This window comes from Dromiciops gliroides, chromosome 1 (assembly GCF_019393635.1).
Source record: "Dromiciops gliroides isolate mDroGli1 chromosome 1, mDroGli1.pri, whole genome shotgun sequence".
Taxonomy (NCBI): Eukaryota; Metazoa; Chordata; class Mammalia; order Microbiotheria; family Microbiotheriidae; genus Dromiciops; species Dromiciops gliroides.
Genome location: NC_057861.1, coordinates 137,202,457 through 137,216,744, shown reverse-complemented (window position 1 = coordinate 137,216,744; position 14,288 = coordinate 137,202,457). Strand labels below are relative to the sequence as shown.

Sequence of the window (14,288 nt, the reverse complement as noted above, 5' to 3'; positions counted from 1 at the left end):
AAGTATATTTCCTTACTCTCAGAGATAAAAGTACATATATTTTCTTAACATCATCAACTGTATGTAAAATTTGCCTTTTTTTTTTGGTGGGGGGAAATAATTCAGATATGGATTGCCAGTGAATTTCCAGGCAATGCTACTGCAACCTAATAAGAAAACCATGAGAAAACTGAGAGAAGTATTGTATGATTTATACAAACACCTGGACAGTAGTGCAGCAGCTATTATTGATGTAAGTATGTTTATGGCCCTATCATATTAAGAATGAATTTTATCAAAATCATTGCATGATTCTCAGAAAAGCATTTAATATGCATCTTAAAGAAGGAAGGATATAGAATGATTGAAAAGTAGTAGTAAATGTCCTTTAAAAGCCCTTAATTTGTTCTCATACAGAAATTAGACATATTTACAATTTGATTTTGTTCATTGTTATCAACTTCGTTTCTTGAAGTTAACATTAATTACCTTAGCCTGACCTTACTAAGTATTACTTCATAAAACCCTTTAAAGTTATTTTGCCCTGAGCCAATATTACAATAAAATAATTTCCCCTTCTGATCTTCTTGTATGTGTTTAATGCATTATATATCTAGGCATCATAGAACTTTAAGGAATCTGCTAAAAAGTCACATTCTTTAGGTCTCTGTGTATTTTAAAAAATAACTACAATATCATACTGACATTATATTCTAAAACTTATTTTAAATGTGTTTTATTATGTCTTAAACTGCTCTACACTAAACCATTTTTACAATTAGATTCCATTGCCTGCCTTAGCATAGGCTGTTCCCACTTCTAAATCTTCTTAGAGTCCTTAGCTTCCTTCAGAGCTCACTCAGTTATCAACTCCTGCAAGAAACCTTTCTGATCCCCCTCATGCTCTCACCTCAAATTATCTTTTATTTACTTAGCTATTTGGTTGTATCATCCACTAACCTGTAAGCCAGTGGTTGTTTTTCTTTTTTGTGTGTCCATATCTCCAGTGCCTTATATGTATTTGGTACTTAATTACTTGTTGAATCAAATTTGTTTGCATGGTAGCACTAAATCAGTGGCTTTTTCTTATTTTACTAAGATAGTAAAATACCTTAACAAACCCTGCTTTAGAGTTCATAAGTTGACATGCTATTAGTTTTGTGTTTAAGCATTTGTAGTCTTATTTTAAAAAACAACTATTACGCATTTTTTGTTAAATTTTGCCATTTATGCTTAGAATTTTTATAGCAAAATACACAATACTTTGAATTCTAAAAAGATTCTTATTTTTGATGGCAGCTAGGTGGTGCAGTGGATAGGCCACCGGCCCTGGATTCAGGAGGACTTGAGTTCAAATCCGGCCTCAGCCACTTGACACTTACTAGCTGTGTGACCCTGGGCAAGTCACTTGGCCCTCATTGCCCTGCCAAAAGGAAAAAAAAAATTCCTATTTTCAAGTTGATCTAGGTACCTAGTTCAAGGCCTAGGTAGGACTTAAAACACCATATCATGCAGTATCTTACCCAAAGTTGATGTGGTGTTTCAGAGAGAGGTGTTAGTAAGAAGTAGTAATGGGGAGCAGCTAGGTGGCTCAGTGGATAGAGCACTGGCCCTGGATTCAGAAGGACCTGAGTTCAAAATCTGGCCTTAGACACTTGACACTTACTAGCTGTATGACACTGGGCAAGTCACTTAACCCCCATTGCCCCGCAAAAAAAGTAGTAATGATGTACCTTCATTGTTTTTTAGTAGTATTAAAAACAATTTACATTTATATGATACTTTTTCTTATAATAGTTCTAAGAAATAGTTACTGCAAATATTATCATTCCCATTTTACAGATGTGAAAACTTGGTCTCTGAGAAGTTAAATAACTTTCTCAGGATCACAATGAATGTCTGAAGGGAATAATTCAGATTATGATTTTCTGGCTCCAAATCCTGTGTTCCTGATATCTTGCCTCTCAAATGGGTATTTTATGCAAACAGTAGTTTCTGATTATTTGCTGAAGTGTTAGAGAACCTTCAGGGATGCTTGCAAGTTTTAGTAATATTGTCTGGCTCAGAGTACATATTTGAATAAGGCACCTTTTCTTGAGAAAAACTCTTTGTGGTATAAAAAAGTTAATATCTGGTTTTATCAGGTAGAAGAAGACTTTTACTTTAAAGAGATTTCCTCTTAAGTAAAGATTAGGTTTCTCTTTTTTTTTTTTTTTTAAGTGAGGCAATTGGGCTTAAGTGACTTGCCCAGGGTCACACAGGTAGTAAATGTTAAGTGTCTGAGGCCAGATTTGAACTCAGGTACTCCTGACTCCAGGGCCGGTGCTCTAACCACTGCACTACCTAGCTGTTCAAGATTAGGTTTCTCTTGACCATCTCAAAAGAAAGAATTCAGAACTTGTAGTCCTTGAGTTCCTCCTTGTTTAATGTTTGTTACTAAATTAATGCCCAGTCAAAAACAGGCCAAAGCCTAAAGTAACCAGGAATAGTATTTTGCCTTTTTAAAGAATTGTTTTTATTTTATTTTTTCTTAATTACATGTAAAAACAATTTTAACATTCTCTTTTAAAAATAATTTTTGAGTTCCAAATTCTCTGCCTCTCCCCTTTCCCTCCTTGAGAAGGCAAGCATTTTGATATAGGTTATACTTGTGAAGTCATGCAAAACATATTTCCACATTAACCCTATTGCAAAAGAGAACACAGACCAAGAAAAAGGGGTGGGGGGGAAGCAAAAAAAAATATGCTTTGACCTACATTCAGACTCCATCAGTTCTTTCTCTACAGGTGGATGCATTTTTCATAGTTAGTACTTCAAAACTGTCTTGTATCATTGTATTGATCAAAATAGCTAAATTTACAGTTGATCATTGTATATTATTGCCGTTACTGTGAACAATGATCTTCTGGCTCTGCTCAAAGTCTTCCCAGGTTTTTCTGAAACCATTCTGCTCATCATTTCTTATAATACAATTTGCATTGCATCACAATAATATGCCACAACTTGTTCAGCCATTCCCCAGTCGATGGGCATCCCTTCAATCTCCAATTCTTTGCCACCACAAAAAGACCTGCTATAAATATTTTTGTATATATAGGACCTTTTCCTTTTTTCTTTGATCTCTTTGGGATACAGACCTAGTAATGGTATTGCTGGATCAAAGGGTATACACAGTTTGATTGCCTTTGGGCATACTTCCAAATTGCTCTCCAAAATGATAGGATCAGTTCACAACTCCACCAGCATTTCATTAGTGTTTCAATTTTTCCACATCTCCTCCAACATTTATCATTTTCCTTTTCTGTCATATTAGCCAATCTGATAGGTATAAGATGGTACCTCAGAGTTGTTTTAATTTGTACTTCTTTAATCAATAGTGATTTAGAGTATTTTTTCATATGACTGTAAATAGCTTTGATCTCTTCATCTGAAAACTGCTTGTTCATCTCCTTTAACCATTTATCAGTTGGGAATGGCTTTTTTTTTCTTATACATTTGACTTAGTTCTCTATACGTTTGAGAAATAAGGCCTTTATCAGAGAAACTTGCTGTAAAAAATTTCCCCAATTTCTGCTTTCCTTCTAATCTTGGCTGTATTTGTTTTGTTTGTGTAAAACCTTTTTAATTTGATGTAATCAAAATTATCCATTTTATATACTGCAATACTTTCTGTCTCTTGTTTGGTCATAAATTCTCCTATCCATAGATCTGACAGGTAAAGTATGCCATGCTCCCTTAATTTGCTTATGATATTACCTTTATTTCTAAATCATGTGCCCATTTTGATCTTATCTTAATATATAGTGTGAGATGTTGGTCAGTACCTAGTTTCTACCAAACTGCTTTCCAATTTTTCCAGCAATTTTTGTCAGATAGTTAATTCTTTTCCCAAAAGCTTGGTTCTTTGGGTCTATCAAACACAAGATTACTGTGGATGTTTAGTACTGTGTATTATGAACCTAATATATTCCACTTATTCACTGCTCTATTTCTTAGCTAGTACCACATTGTCGATGATTACTGCTTTCTTTTTTCTTTTAAGTATTAATAAATTTTATTTGTAAGTCTTGTTCATAAATATGTAGCATTATGGAATTACCAAACAGCTCATTACTAGGCAAAAATGTAATACAGTATCTGTATTTTATGTAAGCATTTCTTCTTTTCTGGTGTTGGTCATTGATAAATTCTGATATGACATGGGTATTTCTGAAACCTATCAAAAAGTGATCTTGTTACTACTGCTTTCATAACCTGATTGAGATAAGCTATGGGTATTTGTTTCTAATCATAACCTGGTTGCCTTTCTTGGATTTACCCCCAGTAAATGATTACTGCTTTCTAATACGGTTTGAGATCTGGTGTTGCTAGGCTGCCTTCCTTCACATTTTTTTATTGATTCCCTTCATAGTCTTGATATTTTTGATGCGGTGTTGTTGTTTTTAATTTTAAAAATTCATTCTGAACGTAAATACAAAAAAAATTACATATCTTTTATTTTTTTTCTCCCTCCCTCCCCAAGCCACCCTAGAGAAGGCTACCATTAGATACAAATATGTAAAACCATGCTATACATACTTCTGTTTATCAGTTCTTCTCTGGAGGTGGATAGCAGCTTCAAAGTTATTCTTAGGAATATTTCTGTTACTGTGTAAATAGTGGACTCTTCATGATTTCATGCAAGTTTTTCCATGTTTTTCTAAAATCAACCAGATCATTATTTCTTGAAGCACAGTAGACCTTTTATTCTTCCAGATGAATTTTATTCTTTTTTTTCTAGCTGTATAGAATAATTTTTGTGGTAGTTTGGTATGACAGTGAATAAGTAAATTAATTAGGTAGAATTGTCATTTGTATTGATTTGGTCTACCTATGAACAATGAATATTTCTCCAGTTGTTTAGATCTGACTTTATTTGTGTGAAAAGTGTTTTGTAATTGTATTCTTATAGTTCCTGAGTTTGTCTGGGCAGGTAGACTCCCAAGAATTTTATATTATCTGCAGTTAAGGAATTTTTCTTTCTGTCTCTTCTTGCTAGTTCAGTTTAGTGCCTGTTGTAGATTCTTTTGTGATTCCCAGAAAACAAAACAGTATTGTGTCTGCAGCCAGCATTTTAAAATGAACCATTTTCCCCATTCCTTTAAAAATCATGTTAGGGAAAGAGAAAGATTTGTGACCATTGCATAGAACTGGAATGACCCATAGAAATCCATATTTCTCTGTAAAAAGTTGAAACTAGATGATTTTAGTTCTTTGTTTTCCCTTTTGATGTTACTACAGTAGTACCATAAACATTTCCATTAACTTGATTGAAAACTATAGTTTTTCATATTAGGAAAAAGTCAACACATCAAGGGCCTCCAGTTCTGTTAGAGTTGGAACGTTTTTCCTTCAACTCAGTTTGCATCCCACTTTTATCTTATGGTCTTAGAGAGCTGTCTGAGGCTCTAAGATTTGCCCTTCACCACCCAATCAATATGTATCAAAAGTGGGATTTGAATCCAGGGCTTTCTTCCTCACTTCAAGTTCAGCCTTCAGTAGTTGTTACACCAAGCTGTTTCTCTTAGAAGTAAATCAGAAAATTAAGTGCTGCATAATAGAATTGTCCAAAATATGTTACCTAAGTTTCTTATGCTACTTAAACATACCAGCAATGAATATCTTATGGGATTCGTATATAGTAAGTGAAGTCTTTATTGAAACATTACAGTTCTGAACCAAATGCTTCATTTTGTTGTCATTTTGAGGGAGTAGACTGGTATCCCCAAAATTCAGTTGTTACCAGGACATCAAAATTGAAAGTCGAAAAAATTATACAGGGGCGGAGCCAAGATGGTGGAGGAGAGACTGTGACTCCCACAAGCTCCAGATAAACCCATCCACTCACGCCCAAATAATGCAGTAAAAAAAAAAACAAACCACCAACCCAGAACAGTCTACTGCACATAAGAACAGAGTGAGACTATTTTTCTGCAAAAGAGGGCAATTCCGATCACCTACTAATCAGGCTGAACAGCTCAGCATGCAGTCCAGACCCAGCCAGGGACAGTGCTTCCAGCGCATGTCAGAGTCTCCAGCACCAGCAGCTTCTGAGGCTCTGATCACGGACTGGTGAGGGGATTCAGTGGTAGGCCACGGTGAAGTGGTGGCAGTCTCTGCTGGAGTTGGGGCAAAGTGCCCTGGGTGTAAACCAGTGGACTGAATCTGGTTGTGGTGGCCTAGTGGGGGAGGGGTACAGGCATGCCAAGCTTCTGACCATAGAGAATCAGAGTTCAATCAGACTTCTGTTTCCGGGTCAAAGAGAAAGCAGCCATGATTACTCACAGGCCAGGCAGGCTGAGAAGAAGCCCAGTCACCCCCTGGTCCACGCTGTAACACAAACAATGTGTCCTGGAAGCAGCGCTACATTTTAAGAAGGAGCTAACAGCCAAGAAATAGTAAGCCAGGGTGAGTAGTCAGAGAAAGGAGAAGACCAACAAAAACTTCTTTGGGGAAAAGGTAGACCACAGTACACCCTCAGAAGATGATGATAATAACAGGGTCAAAGCTCCAACATCCAAAGCTTCCAAGAAAAATATGAACTGGTCTCAGGCCATGGAAGCTCTCAAAAGGGACTTTGAAGAGAAAGTAGGAGAGATAGAACGAAGATGTAGAGAAAGAGAGGAAGGAATGGAAAGAGAAATGAGAGCAATGCAGGAGAGTCATGAGAAAAAAGTCAACAGTTGGAAAAGCCAAATGGAAAAGGAGATTAAAAAAACTGTCTGAAAATAATTGCCTAAGAATTAGGATTGAACAAATGGAAGCTAGTGACTTTATGAGAAACCAAGACACAGTAAAGCAAATCCAATTGAATGAAAAAATAAGAGGGCAATGTGAAATATCTCCTTGGAAAAACAGCTGACCTAGAAAATAAATCTAGGAGAGATAATTTGAAAATCATTGGACCACCTGAAAACCATGACCAAAACAAGAGCTTAGACACCATCCTCCAAGAGATTGTGAGGGAAAATTGCCCAGATATTCTAGAAGCAGAAGCTAAAATAGAAATGGAAAGAATCCACCGATCACCTCCTGAAAGAGATCCCAAAAGGAAAACTTCCAGGAATATTACAGCCAAATTCCAGAACTCCCAGGTCAAGGAGAAAATATTGCAAGCAGCTAGAAAAAAGGAATTCAAATGCTGCAGAGCTCCAATAAGGATAAAGTAAGATCTGGCAGCTTCTACATTAAAGGACCAGAGGGCATGGAATATGATATTCCAGAGGGCAAAGGAACTAGGACTACAGCCAAAAATCCTGTACCCAGCAAAACTAAGCATAATCTTTCAGAGGCAAAAATGGAATTTGAATGAGAAAGAGGATTTGCTATGAAAAGACCTGAACTGAATAGAAAATTTGACTTTCAAATACAAGACCCTGTAGAAGCATAAAAAGGTAAACAGGAAAAAGACTTCATGAGGGATATTAAAAGATCAAACTGTTTATATTCCTACATGGGAAGATAATACTTCAAACTCATAAGAACTATCTCAGTAAGGAATTCAGAGAGGACAGGTCTGAACTGAATATAAAGGGATGATATCTGTAAAGCATTTATATTTTGTTCTTTGTGGGGTAGACAGGGTGGGTGTCTTATGTCTGGGGCCAGATTTGGGCTTGGGGCCTCCTGGGTCCAGGGCTGGTGCATTGTCCACTGTGCCACCTAACCAACCCATGATGACATCTTTAAAATAGGGTTGAGGTATAGGAGGAATAGACTGGGGGAAGGGGAAGGGGAAGGGGAAGGGGAGAGATGGTCTGGGGAGAGGTAGTTCACATGAAGGAAACAAGAAAAAACACGGAGTGGAGGAGAAGAGGGGGAAGGAGTTGGGGAGTGAGTGAACCTTAATATCATCAGAATTGGCTCAAAGAGGGAATAACATACATACTTAAGTAGGTATAATAATATATTTTTGCCCTGAGTGAGGGGAAGGAGATAAGGGGTGGGGAGAGGGGAAGGGCAGATTGGGGGAGAGAGCAGTAAAAAGCAAAACACTTTCGAGGAAGGTGAAGATGTTCTGCATTACTGCACAGTATGACATACTGAATTGCTTGATTTTCATAGGGAGAGTTGAGGAGGAAGGGAGGGAGGAAGAAAATTTAGAATACAGAATTAACTCAAAGACCTTAATCTCATCAGAGTGGGCTCATGGAGGGAATAACATTCACATCCAGTTGGGGGGAGTAATCTATTTAACCCTACAGGAAAGTAGGAGGGGAAGGGTGAAAAAAAAGAGAGTGCAGAGTGGGGGAGGGGACAGTTAGAAGTAAAACACTTGAGGAGGACTAGGTTAAAAAAAGATAGAAAATAGAGTAAATATAATGGGAAGGGAATAGGATGGAGGGAAATAGTTATGATGATTGATTATAATGGCAAAACATATGATACCTACTTTGCTAGGCTATTATGAAGAAAATTCTCTCTCAAGTTTAAGGTACTATATACAGGTTATGATAAACAGGATACTATCAGAAAAACCTGGAAAGACCTACATGAACTGAAGGAGAGTGAAATGTACTGTATACAAAATAACAGCAATAGTGTGAGATGATCTGCTGGGAAGCATGTGGTTATTTTCAGCAAGGCAGTGATCCAATATAACCCTGAAGGACTTATGAAAATGGCAATCCATCTACAGAGAAAGAACTGATAGTATCTGAAAACAGATAGAAACACATTTTCCCCCCATTTTTTTCTCTCCTCTTTGACAATTCCTCAATCTGAAGTTTTGGGTTTTTTTTGACTGTTTTCTCTCACAACCTAGCTAATGTGGGAATGTTTTCCATGACTACTCATGTATAACTTATTTTGAAATGTTTGAATTCTAGTGAGTGGGGGGTGGGAATGGAGGAAGAAGAGAAGTTGGAACACAGAGTTTTAAAAAATTTGATGTTAAAATCTGTTTTTACATATATTTTGAAAAATAAAATTCTATTCAATTAAAAAAAATTTTTAAAAATTGAAAGTCAAAATTGTATTTACAGACATATAAGAGAATATTGTTATATTTCTATTTGTAAAAGTATTAACTTTTTTTTATTTTTTATTTTTCAATAGGCTCCTATGGATATTCCAGGCTTAAATCTCAGTCAACAGGAATATTATCCCTATGTGTACTACAAAATTGATTGCAATCTATTGGAATTCAAGTAAAAATGGTCCCCAATACTGACAATCCTATTCTAGTGTTGGTGTATATGAACAAAAATGAGGTTGAAGTATGCCTATACTTTTAACTCTCTATTAATCCAATGCTTGCTTCTTACTCCCTTTCCTTAAGTGAATTTTCCCATTAGTGGTCCATCTCTTGATATTTTCTTTTCAAAAAGAGTATATGTATTGTTGCTTTTTATTGATCAGGTCTGTAAATGTGTACTGAAAAAAATCAGAGTTTATTTATAAACAGATTAGTATATTTAAAGAAAAAGTTTTTTCTTCATTGATGTAGTGGTATGCATTCAGTAAACTCATTACTATTGGTCATAAAGACCTTGTTTATGAGGAAAAAGTGTAAACATTTGTACCATTTTTGTTCCCTGTGTTTTAGTAGCTATAACTGTTAAATGGTTATTGAATTGTGATGTTTAAAAAAAAGTGACAATATTCAGGTATGTGTTTTCTGAATATTTCCAACAACAATCTGAGCACTGTCAACACCCACAGGCAAGAATAAAATGACCTGTGCAAAGGTGTGTGGTGGTGTGCATAACTTCTCCAAACGCTGGTCAGAGTTCAGTAGCGAGATCACTGCTCACTAGCTGGCGCTGTGCCACTTCAAGGTATTTGTTCCATGCTGCAGGGGGCAATCTGCCTTCTGTGCCAGTTTGCATTTGCTTCCCACAGATTATCTTACTGTGCCAAATTCGCCTCATAACACACAGTGTGATGTTGGAGTTCATTTTTCAAAGCATATGGGTGTTTATATCTGGTTACCAAAATTTTGGTATTCTTAAATGATTGAGAACTAGGTCTAATTTTGAATAAAGTCCAGCGAAACTATGCACCTTCAGTCAATTGAGTTATTTTCAAGACATTAAAAAGTCATGTAGCCATAATAGTTATAAAGGGGATCCCTTTTATTTTTTTCTGAAATCTGATGACTGCATTATCTTATGGAATATTGGACTGGGAGAAACAACCTGGCTTAGCATTCAGAAGAAACATTTTAGTAGTGGGCATTTTGTAAAGGAAAAGCCCTTCACACTTAAACATTGAAAAGATCATTTTCTTTGGGAGGAAATATGGTTGAGGTGGTAGTGTTTTTACTTCCACTATAGCTCATCATTTTAGCCTCTTGTTACCAGTTTGATACCCAGCCTTTCTGTTGCCTATTTATTCTGTGGTTTGTGTTTTACTATATTTTAGCCACTAGGGCTGAGAGACTTGTCTTTGCTCATAGGTGACCTAATTATCTTTAGTCAAGTTCATTACAGAGTCATATAAAGAACAACAAAAATAATTACCCCACAAACTTTTCGTTGAAATCAGTGCTTCAAGTATTTCACTAGGCTGCTTCGATTTCTGTGCTGGTCTTTAAAATCCAGCGAATGAATTGTGAGAACCTGCTGCATGCAAAGTACTACTCTAGGGGCGCGTTCAGGGGCCTCCGTTCTTTTTTTTTTTTTTTTTTAGGTCAGTGTTGCTGTCAGGCTGCCTGATCCCACACCCTGTCAGTTTATCTATACTGTGATACAGAGCCTTCTTGGGGTCACCTTCATTGTCATTTCAGAGATGTTTTTCTTCTTTGTATAACTTCTAGTCTGCTACATTTGAGCTATTAGGTATCAGCTTAGCATCAGGGATGGCAAAAATGGTTATTTCCTTATCATGTAGGGTTCTGCTTTTGCTTTCTTTAAATCTCCTCAGAAACAGGCAAGCAGTATTATGGCGTTTAGAGTAATACAAAGGGTTTAAAGTCAATAGTGCTATAGTAGGTAGGAAGCATGTCACCCCCTTTGTTTTAAATGCCCCCACTTTTTTTGACTTTGCCTTATTCTGCCATCAGGTCTATCATCCAAGTATTCAAATGGCTTCTCATTCATTGGGTTTAATTGCAGAATTTGGAGATTCTTATCCCTGTGGACCCCGAAGAAAGGGTAGTATTGTGGAATAGTAACATTGTGTGTTCCTACATATACACACACAGCACAAGTTTATATACATAGAAGGTGGGCTTTTTTCATACAGTTCTACTATAATGCACATTTCAGAAACATAAATTTGTCCAACACAAGCAATATATTAGGGAACATTTTGAGCATGACTCAAACTTCAAGCTATTCCTTGAGAAAAGGGGTGATAACTCGGAAGACTTTACCACTTCATAATAACTCACAAGTCACTCCCTTTCCGACTCACTTCCACAAGCAAACTTCTGGTCTTTTTCAAAGGGCAGTGCCCTGTTTGTTGTATGTTTTCTGGTACAGTGGGAACTAGGGTCCAAAGGAGGGCTGACTGCAACACCCCCATCCCCTTCTTCCCCAACTTCCATGCCTGAGGGAGGTGGGCTCGATACGGGCTGAGCAGCAGCCCAAGCCAAGCTGTAGAGGTGGCCACTATCAACTATAGAATTTCTGTATGCATTCACCATTTTACATGTATAAAACTGTCCTTTCATTTTTATTTGGTTCCTGTTTTTTATATGCCACTACAAAGTTTTTGAGAATGGGGCCCTTAAACCCATTTTCTTCATAATCTCTGGCATTTATTGCACAGTTTGCATAGCAGTGCTTTTGGGGAACACACATTTCTGGTTAGAGCAGAACTACCTCTTTTTTCCCCTGATTATTTATGTAGGAGGGCTATTGCAATGAGCTGGATTAATGCAGAGAAGTGCTCCTTTAATTTCATTCCCTTCACTTTGCTCAGATAGAATGGGGCTTTAACTTTCAATTTTTTAAAATAATTTTTTATTCATATTTCTTATTTTTTTTCAACATGATTAACATTTTCTCCAATATCCCTTCCCCTTCCCCTTCCCTTTCCCCATCTGTAGAGCTGCACCATATATAAGGCTTGCAAAGTTCTTTTCTCACAATTACCTTGTGAGATAACCCAAATATCCCCATTTTATAGTCAAGTGACTTGCCTAGGGTGATGTAGCCACTTGAAGTATCTGAGCTAGGATCTGAAGCCTTTTGACAGTATTTTTTTTTTGTTGTTGTTCCATTACACAATCTCATTTTGAGCTCCCCCCAGATGAGTGCATAACATTTGGGGGGGGGCAGTGAAGGTTGCCCAGGGTCACACAGCTAATGGGTCAAGTGTCTGAGGTTGGATTTGAACTTGGATCCTCCTGAATCCAGGGCCTTCTGAATCCACTGTGTCACCTAGCCACCCCCATGCATAACATTTTAATGGCAGAAGTAATTCCAGGTTTAATATTTTACCCAGATCAGCTAGTTTTTGCAACTTTTAGCTTTCCTCTCAAAATACTTGGAACTTCTTTAGATTTCTCAGAACAATGCTAAGTTGATATGACGACACCTAGGTTTGAGAATCACTCAGCTCTGCTACTTTGATATTGATAATAGCTTGTGACTGTAGCAAGTAGCTTAACATTGACTTCTACCTCAACAAATGGGAACAATCCAGCTACCTCACAACATTGTAAGAATCATATCAATTAGTAAACATTTATTAAGCACCCACTATGTGCCAGTCACTGTGCTAACCTCTGGGAATACAAAGAGAAGCAAAAGACAGCCCTTGAGGCGCTCACAAACAGACACGTACAGGATAAATAGGAAGGCATGAAGAGTTAAGAGGGGTCAGGAAAGGCTTCCTGTAGAAGATGCACTTTTAGTTGGGACTTAAAAGAAGTCAGGTGGCAGAGATGAAGAGGGACAGCCTTCTGGGCATGTTAGCCAGTGAAAATGCTCCCCCCCCCCCAGTTAAATATTGCAATAGTCTAGGGCATGAGGTGATGAGGGTCTGCATCACTGTTGGTAGTGTCAGAGGAGAGAAGGGGTCATATTCTAGAGATGTTTCAAATTACATGACAATATATGTGGAATGCTTTCATAAATGTGAAGCATCGTTTAAATGTTAACCAGTTTTGGGGGCAGCTAGGTGGCATGGTGGATAAAGCACCAGCCCTGGATTCAGGAGGACCTGAGTTCAAATCCGGACTCAGACACTTGACACTAGCTGTGTGACCCTGGGCAAGTCACTTAACCCTCATTGCTCCGCAAAAAAAAAAAAAAAAAAAAGTTAACCAGTTTTTAAAAAGCAAAACTGTAAGCTCCCTCATTAAAATAAAATAAAACAAACTCCAGGTATTGAGTTTTATTTTTGACCACAAGAGGGCACCCCAGTTCTGTTAAAACAAACATGTAGGCTAAAGACTTCCTTTTTAAGAAAAAACCTATGTTGGTTTTAAAATGTGAAAGTAAATGAGAGAGAAGCCTACTCTAAGTTCATAATGTTTAAATTTGGGGCATTTGTTACAAAGAGATATTAACAGGGAGCTCTCAGGGAAAGTAGATTGAACATCTTTTTCAGTATTTATAAAGCTTAATTAGGGCCCATAAGTCTTCATTTGGGCCAAGGATCATTAAGTTTCTTCATCTGTAAAATGTATTTGACCAGTGATCTCCACAGCCTCTTTCTAGTTCTAAAATTTGGCCAAAAACTAGTCCTAAAATTTGGTGTCTATGATTCTAGTACATATATTCTGTTCTAGAGAAATGTCTCAGGGTAATTTGGTAAATTTGCCCCTCCCCACCCCTGTTCTATCAGCTAAAGAGATAAGCAGTCACAGATTGATTCAAATTTGACTACACAGCTCACCTAACAGTTGCACTCTGATAATTAGTCAAAAGGACAGTGGCCAGACTTCATTCTGTCCTTCCGGTTGTTCCGTCTGTTATTGACCGATTCTGTTAGCCCCTTTTCTATTTTTGTGACCAGAATAAATGGTCTAGACTTTTGGATCCTGCACCTAGAAAACTCACTGATTGTGGAAGTCCAGCTTTCCCATGTTCATAAATCAAAACCAAAGGAGCATGGAGGCAGTAGCTAGGGGATTGCTGGCAGGGGACTGCTGCCCAGTCAGTGTTGATAATGATTCAGGTTGCTGTATGTGATCAGCAGTTAGCTTTCATTACAGACGACAGCTGTGTATGCTTTGTATATATCTCTGTACATACACATAAACCAACTGCGATAGGAAGAGATTAAAAGCAGCTCCTGACGGGAAATATTGAATCAGCTGAATTGAAAACAGCTGTGATTCTAATAGAAATAGACTTTCTTTTGTCAGTCAATTT

At 37.2% G+C, this 14,288-nt stretch overlaps 1 protein-coding gene across 1 annotated transcript in view; it reads left to right on the top strand.

Annotated features, from left to right (window-relative positions):
• Positions 1-10,027, top strand: part of ATP6V1C1 (ATPase H+ transporting V1 subunit C1) — a 58,569-nt gene extending 48,542 nt beyond the window's left edge. Inside the window, exons 12-13 of the mRNA XM_043976975.1 lie at positions 106-232; positions 9,076-10,027. Of these exons, the coding sequence (XP_043832910.1) occupies positions 106-232; positions 9,076-9,171 (223 nt within the window). The 3' untranslated portion in view covers positions 9,172-10,027. The remainder of the gene's footprint in view (positions 1-105; positions 233-9,075) is intronic.
• Positions 10,028-14,288: the final 4,261 nt, after the last annotated feature.